General features: G+C 40.9%; 1 protein-coding gene across 1 annotated transcript in view; it reads left to right on the top strand.

The window, feature by feature from the left end:
- The window catches only part of RPH3A (rabphilin 3A), a 248,315-nt gene that overhangs the window by 33,023 nt on the left and 193,908 nt on the right, over window positions 1-21,384 (top strand). Inside the window, exon 2 of the mRNA XM_066601920.1 lies at window positions 20,331-20,420. Coding sequence (XP_066458017.1) covers window positions 20,344-20,420 — 77 coding nt within the window. The 5' untranslated portion in view covers window positions 20,331-20,343. The remainder of the gene's footprint in view (window positions 1-20,330; window positions 20,421-21,384) is intronic.

Here is a 21,384-nt window from a genome sequence, read left to right as displayed (position 1 = left end):
ATAGTGTGCCACAAAAGACAGGGGTACAGACTTTCCTCTTTTATACATGTGCAATGTACAGGAGACATCGGAGCAGCTAGTTTCTACTCGCTGGCTCTGGAAAACACTAAAAATTAAAGACGGAGTCTGTAGAGGAAAAAACTGGTGGAAAAAAAAATCAAATCCATATACAAATCATATAATAGCCAGAAAAAGTGCTATTCCTCATTTATACACACAGCAGTTTTTTCTAAAAGCTCATCTGACATTGCAGATATGCTTTAAGAAATATTCAAAATATCGAGACTAGAGATGAGCAAACGTACTCGGTTCGGGTGTTTTTGGACTCGAGCACCGCGCTTTCCGAGTAACTGACTACTCGGACAAAAAGATTCGGGGGCGGGGGGCGGCGTGGTGGAGCGGGGGGGGGGGGGGTAGCAGTGGGGAACAGGGGGGAGTTCTCTCTTCCCCCCCCCCCCCCCACTCCCCTCTACAACCCCCCGCGCCCCCCCAAATCTTTTCGTCCGAGTAGTCAGTTACTCGGAAAAAGCGGTGCTAAAGTCCAAAAACACCCAAACCGAGTAAGTTCGCTCATCTCTAATCGAGACCTATATCTGGTGACACACAATAACAGATCTACCCACTGTCAGCAATCTTAATACCAACCATTTTTTTTTCTTTTTGCCCATTGCTTAAAATGACAAAATAAGGTGTGCCCACCAAAGCATAACGTATGCACCTAGATGCTGTTCTTAAAGAGGAAAGCGAGTAAATAATTGGGGAAGATTTGTGAACAACCTGAAGTAGCTGAAAAAGGGTTGTATAATGAGTAAATAACATGATACAGATACAAATTATGTTTACTTCTATTTCTAAACAGGTTTTTGGCAATAAGTTAGTCACAGATATTTAATTAACTGTTTTAATTTCGACTGTCTGATATGCTATGGTGGTGAATACCTGCAAGGAATAAGAACGTCAGCATTTTAACATGATATCATTTTAATTAACTTTTTTTTAATGAACTGAGCCATCATTAGAAAAACAGTATGGCAAAGCTATTAAGATCAACATGGGGCAAAGGCATTAGGACTCATGCATGAGTTTGATTAGATGCAAGTAGAATATATAGACTGCTAATGTGTCTTTACCTCCAATAGAGTGCCAGCCCTTGTTTTGTTTTAGTCTAATGTCTTTCTACTTAATATTCACAAGATTTCGTATGATAGGTACAAAGTTCTTAATAAGCCCTGTCTACACCTGCAATTGCTTGTTTCTTCTCCTGTTCCATGTTGGAGTGCCCGTACATGCTGGGGTAGATCCGCTCTGGCTGAATATTTGTTGAGCAGTACTTCGCGGTGATCCACATGTGGTTGCAGTATGATCTGCTTCCTTGCCTGTGATAGCGGGAAGCCAAACAGCTTATCAGTTGGTATCCCAATGGGTGCACCACAGCTGATCAACTATTGATGACCGACCTATCCTGAGGGCAGGCCATCAATAAGAAATGGCCCAAAAAAACATTTAATGATCTAGTCCTTACATATCTGGATGTAAATGGCCTATTTCATTTTAGCCAGTCATACACTTTTTAAATAGATGTTAGATAAATGCTCATACAGCCGACAGCTATTTTCCCCAACCCCCTCATAAACATGCACACTCTGCTGAGCGTGCATGTGTTCTTAATAGGGAGAATTCAGTAAGCCACTGCCGGACTCCTCTGGTGGCGGCTTATCACCCTTGAGAACAAAAGATTCAAATGTCGAGATTCAACATTCTTGATTCTCCTTACCCCATCTGCTGTTGTTGGAGAGTCAGGGTTATACGTTAGATGGTCAGCCATTCCTGCTGAAATTAGTGGGTTCAGTCGACAGTTATTCAATGTGTCTGACCACCTTATGTTTTTAACTTTTTTCATGTTTTTAGTAATTTTAAAAGAAGACCTCGCCAAAGCAAGAGCGATGACTAAGGGCCATAGGAAAGTTAAGAGAGAGAGAGAGAGAGAGAGAGCCTTCTACACTCTTATAAAGCACTGTGGTTCAGATGTAAGAAAGATCAAGCACTTTCATGTTCTGATGTAAATGGACAACTTGACTTAGCTCATTTCCATTGTTTTCATGTTCAAAGTAATGATGAATTGAAACAAATGCCTTTGCATTAAATGTAACGGATTTGTTTCTAATTGAGAATTGTGTGCAATTCCTCTGTATTTCATGAACCGCGGTGGCATGAGTTCCTCTGTCATATTGATTATTATCTGTAAGACAAGCTGCCGCAGTGGCTTTGATTTGCACTTCACTAAATTCCAGTTAAAATATGAAACCATCTCTATTTATCAGTGTTAATGAGGGAGCCGCAGCTGCAGACATACTTGTTTTTCACAGTGATATATAATAATGTAGTTTATCATAAGGCACTTAAAATATTTTAATGTAATAACAATGCATACAATTTCCACTCTTTTTATAATGCTGATATCATTAGGGCTTTTCCATTTCTTTGTGTTGTCTATACAAGTTTGCAGTTAAATTTTAATTGGCCTGGAATACAATTATTAATTTATTAAAAATAGGTTCTTATTGTACAAAATTAGAAAAAATATAGAACGTAATTGTATTTTCTCAGAGAATAAATTTAACATGTTAAACATAAACTGAACGCCAAAAAAAACACAAAACTTGAAAAAAATAATGGCAGAATTGCTGTTTTCATTTACCTGCCTCTCAAAAAATTTAATAAAAATTGATCAGAATTTATAGACTAATTGAAAACTTCATTCTAACATCCTTACAGATATAGCAGAGTTTAACTTGACTGTAATAGTCTTATTTTAAGATATTAAAAAATTCTATTCTCTTATCATAGCATAGCTTATCGTAAAGTAATTCAAAGGGTAATCAAACTGTCACAAAGTTATCATAACATCTTAGAAGTCATGGTAATGCCATGCTGCATCTGTATTTGAGTGTTGGAAGTATTGCTCCAACAGAAAAGTTACGCTAGTATATCACTTACCTTTAATGACTACCAATACACCTTTTTGCGCTGGTATGAAGTGGCCTATTACTACTGTGTCATGTTTAATGGCACAGTGTTTTTACGGCGCTGTAGTATAAGCTGTGCATTGGTGTCCTGTGCCAGGTGGTGCGGATGTTTGGGTGTTTAATGAGACCTGTGTTAATAGCTAGGATTGGAGAACTCTCTAATGCTGGCTGTTTACCCCCTTAAATGCCATGGTCAATAGCAGCCACAGCATCTAAGTGGTTTCAGATATAGGAGACACCCTCTGTCTCCTCTATTGACCTCAGAGGGGTTGCCATTTTGATCTGGTCCTAACAATGCCCTCCAAGTCTGCCAAGTACAAAAGCCTAATAGATGGTTTCTCCTGTTAGCATAAAACTGACAAGTACAATACATTGCATTATAGAAGTATTGTGGTAAATTATAGAAGTGAGCAGAAAACTGATTGTTGACGTAAAAAAAAAAAAGTGTTTACTAAAACTGCATATAATTAGTGAGCGCAGTGTGAACGTAGTAAAATTTATGATGATCATGTTAGGATTGCTGTTTTTTTGTTCATCTACTTCCCAATAAAATTGAATAAAAAGTTATCAATGTACCCCAAATTGATGGCAATGAAAACTGCAACTTGTCCAACAAAAAAACAAGCGCTCATACAGTTTGTCAACAGAAGATCAAAATTGTCTTAACTCTTCAAATATAACAATACAGAACCTAACTTTTTAAAGCATTTTATTGTAGAAAAGTTGTAAAACAAACAAAAAATCCCCTCATATCGACCCAGAGAATAAAATTATGTTGTTTATCACCCAAGGTGAACACTATAATAAAAAACAAAACAAAGTTGTTTTTTTTATTGCTGCTTTTTTGATCATCATCAGTAAAAATGTAATAAAATGCGATCAAAAAGTTATAGTTACTTCAAAGCGGTTCAAATAATATCTACAGATCATCGTGCAGAAAAACAAAGTTTTTTTTTCAGTTTCATTGATAAAAGAATAAAAATGTTATGGCTTTTAGAATATGGCAAGAGTAAAATGGATTCTGTTGTAAATATGAGTTTTTTTTTAAATTGTGCAGAAGTACTAAAACATAAAAAAATATATATTCAACATCCCTATAATCATATTGATCCAGTGAATAAAGATATGTGATGATACTTATCCAGTACGCTTACAAACACACGTGGCTGGCACTATCATTATGCTAGATTACCAATGACCGTACACTTAAATGAATCCTAGACACATTGACACAAAAAGAAAGGGTGCAAAAATACCAAAATATACACAAAAGATTTAAACTCTATTATACAGTCAAGTTAAAAACACTTAAAACTGCATAATACATGCAAAACGCCAAAACACAATAGAGTGTCATAGAATGATAACCACTACCCCTCCAATTTCATTAAATAACCCAGTACACAATTTTAGCATAAGGTTACATAAATCCAGCAAATGGTAGTGAAAAAAGCAATAGTCTTGCAACCCAAAGTACAATAAATGACATTTTAAAGGTTTGGAGAAAAGATTCGTTTAGCTCCAGGCAAAGAGATACCCGCCTAGGTAGAGAACCCCTTATTACAGATAATGTCTAGACAATGAAATCTAGAACAAACATCTAAACAATGCATCCAGGAGGGGATCTCACCCAAAATAGTGGAGTCGCATGTCTATAGTTGGGAGTGGGAAAACCTCATACATATTTCCACTGCCTGTGGCTTAGTCAGTAATGGCACTGTAGATTTAGCCAGATTATATATCATTCCTCTACAAAGTAAATAGAATCACTTGACTATACTCTGATTTTCCCCATGTCCCAAAAATGCAGGCCGACCCATCCAGAGATGCCCCAACAAGCGCTTGTTGGAGTATGTCCCATTCGAACTTCCATTGATCGAACTGCCAAGCCAGCATCATGCTGGTATGCCCAACAATTTAAAGATGGAGTGAACTAATATACAATCACTGTAGAAAATTGTGCAAAACTATTAAAACATAAACTATATTTACCATGATATGTTTATTCACTTGGTCAATATGATTAGTAATGTCACTTATCCAGAACAGGGACTCCTGTAAAAACAGATCCTTTTTTGGTCCCGGACAAACATATTTAAAAACCTATTTTGGTGACCCATTGGTTCCAAAGAGAAGGGTAATGAAGCAAGCATTCCTGTGCCACTCTGTACATTACAATCCTAGCAGGTTTCCATGTTCCTAAACAATTTTGTACTGCTTTGCCAAGCACCCTGTGGAACAAGGCTTTCTAATAAGAACATGAACATGCTGTGCAAAATGTCTCATAATACCCATTATAATTCCAACGGCGCACATCTGTTTCCTATTTGTTACCTACATTTAACATTCAGTAAGAATAAAAAAATAAGAGCCTTATCGCCGTATTTCCTGTACAGTGTAATATCGTCAGAAAAGATTTCCAACCTATACTTCTCGTCTTAGTAATGTTTGCTGTGTTCATCAATGCAAGACTAATCTTTGGTTCAGTCGAATCGAAGAAAGTGTTGCTGATTTACTGTTCCATATACATTAGTAATAAGCAGATATTGGGACACACATTATAGCATAGTCTGCAAGATATATATACACTACATGACATCAAATACAGAACAGAAGAAATTATTCCCCTACTGTGCTTTATTTTCATTCCCAATTATTAAAATTGCTAGTTGGCCTGGTTCATGCATACTGTACATTCTTTGTAGAACATGTGGTGTATAGAAGGAAATTGTATATTCTGCTACATTATTCTCCAGTAGACCTGTTTCATTGTAATTGTTCTATGGGCTATATTAGGTAAATTCTGTATATCCAGCTCTTTAATACAAAAATATACAACTATTAGCCATAAAATTAAAACTACCTACCTAATATCCTATAGATCCCCCTCATTCTGCAAATACAGCCCTTGCTTGTTGACATGGACTTAAAAAAAAGCAAAAAAAACACCTCTGAATGTCTTGCTGTGGTATCTGGCACCAAGACATTAGCATTAGAGATGAGCGTGCGTAATCGCTAAGGCAAACTACTCGAGCGAGTAGTGCCTTATGCGAGTACCTGCCCGCTCGTCTCTAAACATTCGGGCACCGGCAGGGGAGGCCGGTGAGTTGCAGGAGTGAGCAGGGAGGAGCCGGGGGAAGAGAGTGAGAGAGAGAGATCTTCCCCCTGCTCCTGCCCGCTCTCCCCTGCCGATCCCCGCCCCCTGCCTGCACCCGAATCTTTAGAGATGAGCGGGCAGGTACTCGCATAAGGCACTACTCGCTCGAGTAGTTTGCCTTAGCGAGTATGCTCGCTCATCTCTAATTAGCATACATGTCTGTATGGATGAGACCTCTTCTACGGGATCAGCCTAGACAGTCTAGCCTATGCTCTTCTTGTGCATTTATGAAACTTGGGAGGGGAAGTGGGGGGGGGGGGGGGGGCATGGCTTGTGCTCAGTCCCCTCTGATGAATTCTACAGGAGTTATAAAAAAAGTGGAGTTACCATTGCTCCATTGAAATCTTTTAGAAGAGCAGATTGGTAAATGGAGGTAATATGATCCTCATTCTCCCAAGACATATGTAGATTTATGCTGGCACAATTGTATTAGGAGTACAGAATCCACATTAGAAACAGATTGTTAGGTATAGCAGACAGGTCTGCTGCTATGTACTGACTGTTATCTAAGTTTGTGTTTAATTTGCTCCAGCATCACCCAGCTGGAGGCTGTTTGCCAATCACTTCACTATACAGCTCCCTCTGATCTGGTATCCAGTGCTTCGGAATTGTTGTTCTTCTATGACTGCTCTCTGTTACAACTGATATCAAGTCTGCCGTAGCTGTAAGCTACTTATGCTTTATCCAGATCTTTGGTACCTGCTCACTTCACCGGTTCCTGTTTCTGCTTGGTACGTCCTGTTGCACTTAAAGCCTGAAAAGGGTTATTCAGCGCCAAGGTTCCAGCTCGGGGCTGTCCTTATCAGGATGATTACTCCGCTTTGTTAGGCAGGAACTTCATTACCCCATTCCAGCTCAGGGCTAGCTCAGTCCCAGTCTCTGCCTCGTACCAAACTACTTACCAAGGCGTATCCAGTTACTGGGTCAGCTATTAGTCTTTCCAGGTGGTTTCCCCTGCTTGGAAGGATGACACAGTGGTTCCACATCCAAATACGTAACACAGATTCTTTTGTCCTGCAAGCTTTTGTTTGCAGATGCTGCCAAACAAGCCAAACAAAATTGCCCAACGTTACTTTCATTACTAATTTGCAAGTTTAGTGTTCCTTTAAGTGTCCAATATATTAAAGGAAATTTTGGATTTGGTGTATGTTTTTTTTTAATGTTGGTTAAATAATATTTTGTGTCTGATTTAGTTTATTTAGTTCCACCAAGGCTGTGGATTTGGTAAGCCAAACTTCTAACCCCTCTGTTTTTCTACACTCCAACTCTGACTCCTTTTATAAACTGCTCATGTATAATAATTAGCGATAGAAAATTAAAACATACCTGCAACAACAGATGTTTTTTTTCATGAGCTGCCTTTTGTGTACGTGAAAAAACTGTATATCTGGTCATTATAGGACTTCTGTATTTTTCACCAGTTTCCCCCTGATTTTCAGTTGTCCCTAAGTTGGCGAGTGTAGACTAATTGCTATGATGCATTTTAGATGCTCACACAGAACACATTCTACTCCCTAACTTTCTGTAGCGCACAGAGAGAACATTGATATGGAGGACAATAAAGAAGTACTGAACAGTAGAGATGTGATTTCAGTAGCTGTAAATCACTTACGTTAGCTGCTGCAACATCTGTGTGACTGTCTGTTACTGTCTCCCTCCTCCTTTCCCCTCCCTTTTCTAGTCTTTTTTTTTTCTAGACAGCATGAGTTATAACCTTCCCTTACATCACTTCATGTATACCATATTGTTATCTCTGTTATTAGAGACCAACCTACAGCAGGCAGTAGACAGCAAATTAGAAGGCAGAGAAACCTTTTTAGAAGGAAAACTAGTATATTTGAGGGATATTTCAGCACAAAACCTAATTTTAGGTTAAGTGATTTTAATATTTAATAGTTTTTGTTTCGAAGCCGAAGTTTCAATATTTTAATGGACTCCATTTTCACCCACAACTGACTCCAACTCCACAGCTTTGAATTTCGCCCAGTAAAACTTTAGTGCACAACTACATACAATAGTTGTCATACAATAGCAATTGGTTCCCGAATGATCAATGTAAGTTGAAATTATAGCCCCAAGGAAAACTGGTAATTGGTTTCAAAGCTTCCAAAAGTCAACAAATTATAAAATGAAGATTAAAGATAATAAAGCAGATAAATAATGCAAATAAAGCAACTCTTTACATATAAAAGTCAGAAAGAGCTACTGAAAGCTGCAAATCACTTACTATGTAGAGAAAACTTTTTCAGGGTCCTGCAGGTCTGGTCAGTATACCAGAAAAATAACACGGAGCCGTCCTTCCCTATTCCACAACAGCAGCCCATACTGGCACTTACTGCGGAAGTGCCACGGGACGGATGGCTTCCATGGAAGCCGGCCGTGCGTAGCCTGCACAAAATCGCAGCATGCTGCGATTTATTCTTCACAAGTGGAAATGAAATGGCGTTTTGCCATTGAATACTAAGGGCTGTATTTGCTGTGGAGTCTGGAGGCTGGCGCCTGCCGCTGACTCCGCAGTGCAAATACGCCCGTGTGCAGGAGGCCTAAATGGCAGAACAGGACATTTAGTACCACACTGTACTGTAGAGCAGGGGTGTCAAACTCATTTTCACTGAGGGCCACATCGGGCTTATGGTGACCTTCAAAGGGCCGATTGTAAGACAGTATAGTAAGGGCTTGTTCACACAAGCGTATTTGCGTACATAATATGCAGTGAATAGAAGCCATTGATTTCAGTGAGTTCAGTCACATGATGTACATTTTCACACAGCATGACCTATTTTGTTGCGTACTACGCACCCCAATAGGCCATTGAAGTGAATGGGCCGTGCAAATATGTGGTGAATGTGCAGGAAACCGATGTATTCACTGCATATTTGGGCACCATCTCAGTGGGCCCATCTGCGTTCTTTTTTCCGTGCCTAAATATGCAGGCATTAGCAATTTTTGATTGCGCAAATACACAGCGTATTTGTGCTACCGAAATACCCATGTGAACAAGCCCTAATAGTGACCCCCCCAGCAGCCACCATTATCCCCCCCCCCTCAGCAGCCACCATTAACCCCCCCTCTCAGCAGCCACCATTAACCCCCCCTCAGCCACCATTAACCCCCCCCCTCAGCCACCATTTACCCCCCTCCTCCAGCAGCCACCATTAACCCCCCTCCTCCAGCAGCCACCATTAACCCCCCCTCTCAGCAGCCACCATTAACCCCCCTCTCAGCAGCCACCATTAACCCCCCTCTCAGCAGCCACCATTAACCCCCCCTCTCAGCAGCCACCATTAACCCCCCCTCTCAGCAGCCACCATTAACCCCCCCTCTCAGCAGCCACCATTAACCCCCCCCTCTCAGCAGCCACCATTAACCCCCCCCTCTCAGCAGCCACCATTAACCCCCCCTCTCAGCAGCCACCATTAACCCCCCCCTCTCAGCAGCCACCATTAACCCCCCCCTCTCAGCAGCCACCATTAACCCCCCCCTCTCAGCAGCCACCATTAACCCCCCCCTCTCAGCAGCCACCATTAACCCCCCCTCAGCCACCATTAACCCCCCCCCCTCAGCCACCATTTACCCCCCTCCTCCAGCAGCCACCATTAACCCCCCTCCTCCAGCAGCCACCATAAACCCCCCCCCCCATAGCTACCATTAACCCCCCCTCTCAGCAGCCACCATTAACCCCCCCTCTCAGCAGCCACCATTAACCCCCCTCTCAGCAGCCACCATTAACCCCCCTCTCAGCAGCCACCATTAACCCCCCTCTCAGCAGCCACCATTAACCCCCCTCTCAGCAGCCACCATTAACCCCCCCTCTCAGCAGCCACCATTAACCCCCCTCTCAGCAGCCACCATTAACCCCCCCTCTCAGCAGCCACCATTAACCCCCCCTCTCAGCAGCCACCATTAACCCCCCCCCTCTCAGCAGCCACCATTAACCCCCCCCCCTCTCAGCAGTCACCATTAACCCCCCCCCCTCTCAGCAGTCACCATTAACCCCCCCCCCCTCTCAGCAGTCACCATTAACCCCCCCCTCTCAGCAGCCACCATTAACCCCCCCCCCCTCTCAGCAGTCACCATTAACCCCCCCCTCTCAGCAGCCACCATTAACCCCCCCCCTCAGCAGCCACCATTAACCCCCCCCCTCTCAGCAGTCACCATTAACCCCCCCCCCCTCTCAGCAGTCACCATTAACCCCCCCCCCCCCCAGCAGCAACCATTAATACCATTAACACCCCCCTCGGCAGCAACCACTAAATCCCCCCCTAAACCACATACTTACCTCCTCCCTGCTGTCTGCGCTGCTTCCCCTCCGCTCACATATTAACATTTTCCACATCACTTCTGCTTATTCAGCAGTTCCAGCAGCCTGATTGGTTGTTTGGGTTGGCTGATTCACCAAGCAACCAATCAGGTTGCTGGAATTGCTGAATAGGGCAGAAGTGTTGTGAAAAATGTTAATATGCCAGCGGGGAGCTGCAGCACTCCAGCTGGTAATAGCTTAGTGGTGAGCAGCGTCGGCACGCCGCGGGCCACATGAAACGAGGCAGCGGGCCGGATTCGGCCCGCGGGCCTTGTGTTTGACACATGTGCTGTAGAGGAACTGCGCTAGGCAGCCAATCAATGCATGTACTGGTATGTTTAGTCTGGTTTCATGTTACAATAGCACTGGAAAGACCATTGTATAGTGAAAGTATTGTATCCTGAGGTTATTGTAGCTTGAGGGATTACTGCATTTCATAAGTGTAAGGGGGGCACGCAGTGCTCTGCTCCTTACTTGCTTATGATTGTGGCTTAGCCACTGTTGGCCACTCTGTGGCAGGCTGGAGAGAGCTGTATATTTTAGTTATAGACTGTGCTCTTGAGGTTGTCCACAAGAGGCTGCTGCAGCTCTAGTAGAAGTTGTTGCTAATTTTTCTTGCACCATACTTTGACCCCTTTGCTTTACCTTTGGTGTATGATGTTGGTGTCATTAGATGACACACATGCTCACCACTGCCGTAAAATCATCAAATGTGAGTTTAATACATTCAGGGACCTGTCTGGCGGGTTGGAAGTTACAATGTTAAGTCTATGGGTGGCGCTGCTGTGCTTCAGGCATGCACTGGAATGAGTGAAGCGTTGCTTAGCAACACAGCATACACTGCTAAGCTGCGCCATACACTGCCCAGCCAAGAGACAGCGATAGAGAGATAAAGAGGGAGCGATAGAGAGAGCGAGAGACAGAACAAAAGAGACAGAGTGATACATAGACAGATAGAGAGACAGAGAGAGATAGACAAACAAACAAGGAGAGACAGACTACAAAAGAGATGGAGAGAGGAAAAAAACAGACAATGAGAGACAGACAGATGGAGAGAGAGAAACACAGACAGTGAGAAACAGACAGAAAGACAGACAAACAGAGAGACTTGTAGGCTTTTTTTTATATTAGATATAAATACAAAGTGACACTATAAATAATCACCTAACCAAGCAGATTTAGAAGTTCACAACCACCACTTTTGAAACTTTTTATGTTCACATAGCGAACATCGGGTCAATCTAGTAGAAGTGAATTGAGCAGTTGGATTATATTGATAACATTAGAGAAAAGCATTCTTATTGGCTGTGTAGTCCTATGTAAAGAGTGAGGAAGGGCCAGCAGTCATTTTAGGACTGTGAATAGGCTGTGAGAAGAGGAGGATGAAGCCCACAGTTCTGCAGTTATAGTGGTGGAAGCCATGCCATAACGTACCACGTACCCGCTTCATAAGCCTGGAAAAGGAATGCAAATGAGTGATGGAGTTACTGTATTCATTATAACATGCTATGCTGAAATAGCATTTTAATAAAAGCGGAATAGAACTGTTTAGAAGCCCAGCTATAGCTGCACAATTCTAATAGGCTTATTTTAGTGCAGTCACTGTAAATTACATCTATGTAATGCTGAAGTATCCTTATTTTTTTCTGCTAATAGGACCCTCCAGCTAACCATTTTTAAACAGCTATCAATTAGAATCTAAACATCTCAATATTAACATATGGCGGTTACGGTAAAATTACACAAGAAATGATGCAGTAGTCATCAGTGCTGCAAATTCTGCCTGCTTTGCTGCTATAGTTTGGATGCATTTGTCAACGCTCAACGTTCTAGGGATGCCAAACGGTTCTGCTGATCATCCACTTCTAACTTAAACTGCTGTATTATACAGCACCTCCGGCATCAACTAAAAGGCACACAAGAGGAAGTAGATTAAATTAAAATCTCATGTGATGAGGTCTAATTTGCATATCATTAAGCCGCCTCACTCATTGCAGTCAAATATTTGATCAATGAAGATTAATGCATTCAGATGAGCTAGAATTGTGGTCTATTCACTTTGTTTACAGTGTTGGCTTTGCACTTACCTTTCTTTTCAACTGTTCCGTATAGTGTAGATAGGTAAGTTATTCAATTCAGCGGTATCCAGAAACAAATGTAGGTCACACAGAGTATGTTACTGTATTCCTATGAAGGGGCATATATTGGAAGTAGAAGTCAGGAAAACCTCCCAACTTAGGCTGCCAAAATACACTACAAACACAGTGGGAATAAAAACAGAAAATTAAAGGTTTTCCCTGTATAATGTACAATGCGCTACTTTTTTAATGTACATTTCGTATATAATCTAATTAGAAGTTTTCATCCCTGTTGGAGTTTTCCTGTTATATAACAACATTCAATCACAGGGAATTTAATTAGGATTTTATGACCCTGATCTGCAGAAAAAATACTCTTTGATGTCAAAGTGAAAACTGATCTCTGCAAAGTGTTCTGTTGCCTTTATTAAAGGGAAAATCCAGTAAGATGTAAAATTCTTGTATGTCATACATAAATAAATGTGCAAGACATTTGTGATCTTGGATCACCATTTATCTATAAGGAACATAAATTCCTTGGCCTCTACTATTACTAGAAATCTGACATAAACCAAAAAGCCATCCAAATTAATGATTGCGTTAATGTGCATAGAATGTTATATTGGCTTACTGGTAATGGCAATCTCTGAGTAGTGCCAAAGAGTTTTAAGCCTTCTGTAGAACAGGGCTTGTCAATCTTTTTCTGTTGGAGTCTTACCAGCCAGAACACTATGGTGCCTGGACTTCACCTACAGTGGTATTGAAGACTGTACTAAAGTATATATAATTCTTTTTTCAACTCGTCTCATAAACGCACTATAACATTAACCCTTTGCAATCCAAATTTGGATTCAGGGTTTCCTAGGGGGCATTATACAATGGCTCCATATGCTGGCTAGAGCCCCATAACAACAGAGCGACCAGTAATATACAGTAAGAGTACCCTGCCAGACGTCTTCCAACATCAAAGGTGTACAGCCTTCAATCAGAATGTCTTTAGATGTCCGACAGTGGATTGGAAAGGGTTAAATACAAGAGTTTACATTATCTTGCTAAATCAGTCATAATCACTTCCACCAATATTGCTTTCCCAACTGTGCCTCATTTATACAAACACTGCTCTAGAGCCTTTTCATTTTTTTTCTTCTGTGCCGCAGAGTGTTAATGCAGAAAAATGCAGTCCTAAGCCCTCACTCATGACCTGAAGGTTGTGAGTTCAATTCCCTGCTTGGTGGAGCTAGCCGCCTCAAGGTTGACTCGGACTTCCATCCTTCCGAGGTTGGTAAAATGAGTACCCAGCTTGGTGGGGGGTAATAAATAAAATACCTGGAAGCACTGCAGAATAAGTTAACGTTATACAAATAACCAGATTTATTTTTATTATTTCCTTTTGGAAATCAGTGATCAAAGATTCAGACTCTACCAAAGAGATCTTCTGAAATACATTTATGTGATATTAACACCTGATTTGTACTAAATTTCCCCTTTAAAAGCAAAATAATTACATGCATATTCACCATTCAAGTCAATTAGTAATTGAGACATCTTTGGCAAAATTTCAAGTTTACCTCCTGGATTTGTATCCAGTCTGCCCTCCATAATCCTTCCTGATGGCCTGCTGTAGGCACATTCACAGCTTTTACACATTCTTCCTATACTTTAATGACTAAACCAGCTGGTTATCGTTTTGTTAAATAATAATGAATGTAAATCACTTTTATAGAGATTTATTATTCCTTTGATTCATTAAAAAAAGCCTAAATAAATTAACAGTGATTCATTGTTGTTACACCTTAGGCCAGTTTCATTTCTGTGCCCTCTGTTACTGCAAATCCCGAGCCTGACCACTGGTCTGGGATTTGCAGCTGTAATATGTTCCCAGAAATTTGGTATCAAGGTTGAATGAAATTGTCTTTAACTATATAGACATTCCAGTGGCTAATTAATTTTAATCAGTTCCTTATCGCCTTTATTGACAGCATTTACAAAGACATTGTGATTTGGAGATGTTCAGGAAACATTGGTAGAATACAGACTGCAATATTCTGCTGTATTCTCAAAATGTTTAAGTTATGTGAACAGATTGTCACGTTCGGCCAGAGCGCAATGCAAACCACGCCCAGGACAAACGCAAATAGAAGGCTGGAGGGAAAGGATTAGGACAGGGGAATGTGCATACATGCTGAACGCCATAACAAAGTGAACTGCAAATCAGACTTGTGAGCAGACATTCAACAATGACTGCCAAAAGCCAAAACATTCTCCTAGAATATTAATACGGATAAGCAGATAGAATAGTTAAAGTATGTATGAGGTATTGGCCAAGATACTTAAGCTCACAAGCCTGTGTCAAGGGTCCTCGTTGTTTTAGGAGTCCCTACTCTAACAAGACAACTTAAACCCCAAGGAGCTCTGCCTGCAAGTGGGACGATCATCTCAGAAGAGACGACACCATGCTGGAACCTAGGGGCCTAGCTCGCCATAGATGGAAATCTGCATACAAGCAGAATAGGACACTGTTCACACCAACAGACAAGAGAATTACTCTCCCAACCCCAAACCTCATGCATGCAGCAACACCAAAGCAGAACATGCATGACCCGGAGCACCAGAGTGCTGATAGGGAATGAAATAATGGGTAAATGACCAGCACCCTCTATGTAGAGGGTCTGGTACTAATGCAAAAGACTGGTGATAATAAGCTGACTGGAGCAATACACACCTAGCCAGCTCAATCATCCCACACCTGTACAAGTGTGCTTCTGGAAATCCACAAAACTACAAGTCTCAGGAGCACAACGTGACACAAATTATGACAACAAGTGTCATGAAAAACTTGAATCACAGCCTGTATGTTATCCCAATGTATTTTGCGCGAAAAAAAAAAAATGCACAGATGTGCAAAAAAACCAACGCCCATTGTGCAGATACGTGTGTAAATACTTACTCCCATGTGAAGCCAGCATAAGTGCTCATGCATTGTTTTCCTTATATGTGTACGTGCGTGTTACATGCGTTTTTGCTGTGCATGTGCAGACTTTTACATCCATGCTGCATCTGTATGTCATCTATTTTTCATGTGCACAAAAAAAAAAAAAAAAGTAAGAAGGCCCAAGTGATGTTTTTTTTTCATTACCCATAGCAAACTGGGTGTGCAAAAAAGAAGTATGCTAATGCGTGCTGACTAGAGATGAGCGAGTATACTCGCTAAGGCACATTACTCGAGCGCGTAGTGCCTTAGCCGAGTATCTCCCCGCTTGTCTCTAAAGATTTGGGGGCCGGCGGGCAGTGGCGGGGGAGAGCGGGGAGGAACGGAGGGGAGATCTCTCTCTCCCTCTCTTCCCCTCCCCCCCGCTCCCCGCCGCAACTCAACTGTCATCCGCGCCGGCCCCCGAATCTTTAGAGACGAGCCGGGAGATACTCGGCTAAGCCACTACTCGCTCGAGTAATGTGCCTTAGCAAGTATACTCGCTCATCTCAAGTGTTGACTGTGGGTTTATTTACCCGCACGAAGACTTTAATGGGCAATTTTGGTCCATGAATATGAACCAAAATAGGATGGTGTGTGTGTGTGTGTGTGTGTGTATATAATATAATATATATATATATATATATAAAAAATTTTTTGCACTCAACATCAGTACACATGAATGTACTTCTGAATACACCAGCTTAGTTTAATGGGTCTGTGTGCGTCCGTATTTAGTCAATAAAAAATATGGACTGAATACGTACAGAAAATATGCCCATGTGATTGGGCCCTAAATCGCTTCTTTGTGCTGAATGTTGTACTGTTGTTGTCATGATTTAGGAACACTGATGCTTTGTAAGATTATTATATAGTAGAGTATAAGCATAATCCAGGGATAACTCCATCTAGGGAAGTATAGGGTTACAGAGGTATTGCAGTCAGGACCTAAACTCCAATTTGATACCAAAGCCAAAAATATTGCTGCAGAAGCCATACAATGCAAACAAAAAGTGTTATTTGAACAAATTATTTTTCTCCTTTTTATTTGGAATTATGTAGGTGTCAAATCATTAAACCACTAATGATTGAGGGAACCATTTTTTGGAGCTCTGCCAAATGACAAGATTTATATCAACAATGTACAATTGGCTGCATACATTAGACTTAGAACAGAAACAGGAGTATTCAACTGCATGTCAAATAAACACAATAAATCTGTGTGCAGTGTAATGGAAAGGATTATTGTTCCATCCATATGAGTAAACATTTACCTATTATATATTCATAAACCTATTGTCCTCATTTGCACATTGAGCTGTTTCTTTCTTAATGATAATACTTTAAAATATATGATCAAATGCCACGGACTTTGTGAAACTTGGGACTGAAAGCTGAAACTACAGGGGGATCTGCTTTTAAAATTATTCTTATGTAATTTGGTCACGCCATATTGTAGAAAACTCATAACAAAATGCAAATTCTTATCAAAGTCACAGTCTACTTTTTTGGATATTACCAACAACAGGGAGTCTTTTGGTGCAAAGGGTGCTTTCAGAATGCAATGTCCCCATCCTCCGTTGATGAAGTTCAGCAGGATATCCTGTCAGGTGACCAAACCTTTATTTGCAGTAATTCCCCCTGTCTCTGTCCTTCTCCACCAAACCCCAACATTGTTATTTCTATTATATATTCTGTTTTAACATCTAGACAAGTCTTCTCCATATATACTGCATATGATTCTCAATGCAGAGCCAGTGGGCCCCCGTGTCACATACCTGTTGTAGGGTTTGGCCAATTACTGTAGCCACTTTACTGCATCTTTCCCTCGCATTATTGGATCCCAGTATATACAGTGTTATTAGCAGATCTGTTACCACATTGGTTGTAGAATGAAATTTAACTAAACTTTTTTTTCCTTCACATATCAATAAATAGGCTATTAAGAAAAAACATTTTTTTTTTGCCTCCATCCTTTTGAAAATGCTAGCCCAAGTTTGATTCCAGCACCCTCTGCCTACTTCTTCTACTTGCAGGCATTCCTTGTTGCTAGGTGAAGTCCGTACACCATTTACCGTATTGTTTGACTAGGTGTACGGACTGAGAACAGGCTGGGAGTACAGGTGGCTATGCAAGCTCGCCCCTGCACTAGTGACTTGCTAATACACAGCAAATTTTTGTTTTTAATGGTTGCAAATGCTGATTAATTTATACTCCAATGATTAACTGACGGATAACTTTTAGAACTTGTGAATTTGGCAAGAATGAAGCCCCATGAGGATGTGATATAAAATCTGAATGGTAATTTGGTGTTCAATTTCACTTCGCTATGTCATCAACACTATGATGTAAAACCTATGAAACCACGAGACCCAAAAAGCACCTCCCATCCAGTGTGCTGGGTATAGCAGTAAATAAAATAGAAATTAAACATTTATCAGAAACTTTACTTTTCTATGCATCCATCTAATTTGGCCAAATTTCCCCTGAAAGGAGTTTTACCTTAACTCTGCTTGGCGTAGTATTAAATACTGTGCAAGCCCATATTAGTATTCCTCTGAAGAGATGTTGTACATAGCATTATGAAAAGAAATTGGGTTGTGTTTTTTTTCTTTTTTACAAGCCTTTATAAATTTTGAACCTAAAAGTGAAATTATGTTAAAAGTTGGAGTTATACTGCAAACTTTCAGTTTCAGGGGGGCAAGGATGGAAAAATGTATTTTCGTTGGAGTGGCCCTTTAATGTATGCTTCTTTATTGTACTTTAAAATCTCTGTTTAGTTAGTTCTTGATACATATGCAATTGTGATTAGAGATGAGCGAGGGTACTCGCTAAGGCAAACTACTCGAGCGAGTAGTGCCTTATGCGAGTACCTGCCCGCTCGTCTCAAAAGATTCGGGTGCTGGCGGGGGGAGGGGAGCGGCAGGGGAGAGCAGGGAGGAACGGGGGGGGGGGGGGGAGATCTCTCCCCCCCCCCCCCCCCCATGACCCGCTGCCCACTGCTCACTCCCGCAACTCACCGCTCTCCCCGCCGGCACCCAAATCTTTAGAGATGAGCGGGCAGGTACTCTCATAAGGCACTACTCGCTTGAGTCGTTTGCCTTAGCGAGTACGCTCATTCATCTCTAATTGTGATCTACTACTACTAAAGCCAGTCATCTACAAAACTTTGATTGTTCTCAGCAAGAGAAACCAAGTAATCTTGTAGATATGATACCTTTTAATGGCTAACAATAATACATGATGTAATAATAGCGAGCTTCCAAACCAACACAGGGTTCTTCTTCAGGCTTATGGATTGGATCTGAAGAGGCATGGATATTTATACACACTTATAACATACATACTTATGACAAGGCACAGATATGGAAGTGATTGGTTCGCACTTAAAAGGAATTCTGCACAGTAAACAAACTTTTTTTGTCTAGGCACTGATAGCGGAGTGAAAGTTTTATGGTCCCTAAATTACTGTTGGGGGGGGGGGGGGGGGAAATGTCAGGCAGGCTAGAATTGCTACAAGAGGTACACAAACATTTTTAGCTAAACACTGATAAGGGAGTGAAAGTTTATGGTCCCTGAATTACTGTTGATGGGGGTCTTATCAGTATAATGTCTCACACTTCCCATTGACGCATAAATCCTGGGGAATAATTTAACCCAGTATTCAGCGTGTCAAAGGTTGTTATCAATTTATATTCTCAAATTCTTCTGTGGTTTTGGGACTTGAAACCACCCTTCAATATCAAAACTCTCATATCTCCTATGTTATGTCCATGGTTGGAGAAGTGCTCGGCCACAGGCAATTCTCTTTTTCTGTGTTTAATCGTGTGGCGATGAGATCTCATCCTGGCTTTCAGTTTCTGTCCTGTTTCTCCAACATAAAGACCCCCAACAGGACATTTACTGCACAAGATCAGGTACACAACATTGGACGAGGAACATGTGAATGTCCCTGGGATCTTATAGTCCTGCTGTGTGTTGGGGATCCGTATCCTGTCCGCAGTCAGTACATGTGAGCAGGTCTTGCAGCTCCTTACATTACAGGGATAAGTTCCTTTTTGTGTGTCAGAGGGTAATGCACTCCCGATTATAAAGTTCCTCAAGTTAGGAGGTTGCCTGTAACACAGAAGCGGAGGGTCCGGGAATATGGTTTTCAGACGGTCATCCTTGTGCAGGGTATGGTGGAGTTTCTTTGCAGTTTTCCTTAGTACCTCTAGTTGCGGATTGTAGGTCACTACTAGAGGCACACGATTGTTTCTTTCCTTCTCCTTGTATTGGAGTAGTTGATTCCTCGGTATCCTGGTGGCTCTGTTGATTTGGTCATCAATTGAGGTGGGATGGTAGCCCTGATTTATAAACGTCCTTTTAAGATGGTACAAATGTTCCTCTCTGTCTGTTGGGTTGGAGCAGATCCGGTTATACCTGATGGCCTGGCTGTAGACAATGGACTTTTTGATGTGTGTGTATAAATATCCATGCCTCTTCAGATCCAATCCATAAGCCTGAAGAACCCTGCGTTGGTTCGGAAGCTCGCTATTATTACATCATGTATTTTTGTTAGCCATTAAAAGGTATCATATCCACAAGATTACTTGGTTTCTCTTGCTGAGAACAATCACATTTTGCTCTACTGGCTAACACGGTACCAGATCTTTGTTTTCATTCTACAAAACTTTCAAACTAGAGTAGAAAATTTCAGTTGCAATATTGCTGGTTTGTCTGCACAGTACTCTTTATATGTAATCATTAAAAATATACAGCTTGTAAATATAATAAGCATTTTTTGTATATTGCTGCATAGGCACTGAAGAACAATGACAGACACGGTGATTGGAAACTCTTCTAATCGTTGGATGTGTCCCAATGATAGACAAATGGGTCTTCGATCCAAGTAAGTGTTTTAGTTCATTTTTCTTTTGACTCCATGAATTATTTTTTTAAGAAATAGAAATAAAGTATTCAGTTTTTACTTGAAGAAGAGAATAGTTCTATTCTATGCCCGGTCAATATAAATTAAAATAATAATTTAAAAAAGATTAATGCACTCCACAATGCTAACATGAAATGTCCTTATTAGAAAGGCCACACAACAATGAATGGAAACCAACATCCCCAGGTATCCCCTATGATATGGCCACAATTACAAATCCTGCAACATAAGCAAATAAATACACTGACCACTCCTTTTAAAAATTATTTTAGCAAACTAGTAGAAACTTGAGTAATCAATAAATTGTTAGAAAGGTATAATGATAAACGAGAGTAAAAAGATTGTTTTCTCTTGGCAGTTGGCAGTTCTAGGGTCTACAACATAAAATCTGATTGCAAGAATGCATAAATAATGAACAAAATGCAATCAATACACGAAACGAAAATAAATACTTCATATTTTAAAAGACCGGTTTCACATCTGTGTTGGAACCCTGGACGAAGGTTCCATCACAGATCAGTCTCATAATACCAGAAGAAAAAGCGCTCCTGAAATGGAGCAGAAAAGCAAAACCCTGAACGCAGGTGTAAAACCACCATAATCAACCTCACCGTATTTTTATAACTTATACACCATAAATAAATACTCAATAATCTGATTAAATCCTGAGAAATAAATAATACAAAAGTTAACCCTTTGTAATCTAATTTTGGATCAAGGGTTTCCTAGGGGGCTTTCTCTTTCTGCCATTATACAATGGCGCCATCTGCTGGCTAGAGCCAGTACTGCGGTATGTGACATGCTGGAGAGGCCCCCGACAACTGAGTGTCCAGTAATCTACAGTAAGAATACCCTCCCGGATGTCTTCCGACATCAAAGCTGTACAGCCTTCAATCAGAATGTCTTTAGATGTCAGACAGTGGAT

Source organism: Eleutherodactylus coqui, chromosome 5 (genome assembly GCF_035609145.1).
Source record: "Eleutherodactylus coqui strain aEleCoq1 chromosome 5, aEleCoq1.hap1, whole genome shotgun sequence".
NCBI lineage: Eukaryota > Metazoa > Chordata > Amphibia > Anura > Eleutherodactylidae > Eleutherodactylus > Eleutherodactylus coqui.
The sequence above is the reverse complement of the archived record's forward strand: the minus strand, read 5'-3'. Positions and strand labels throughout refer to the sequence as shown.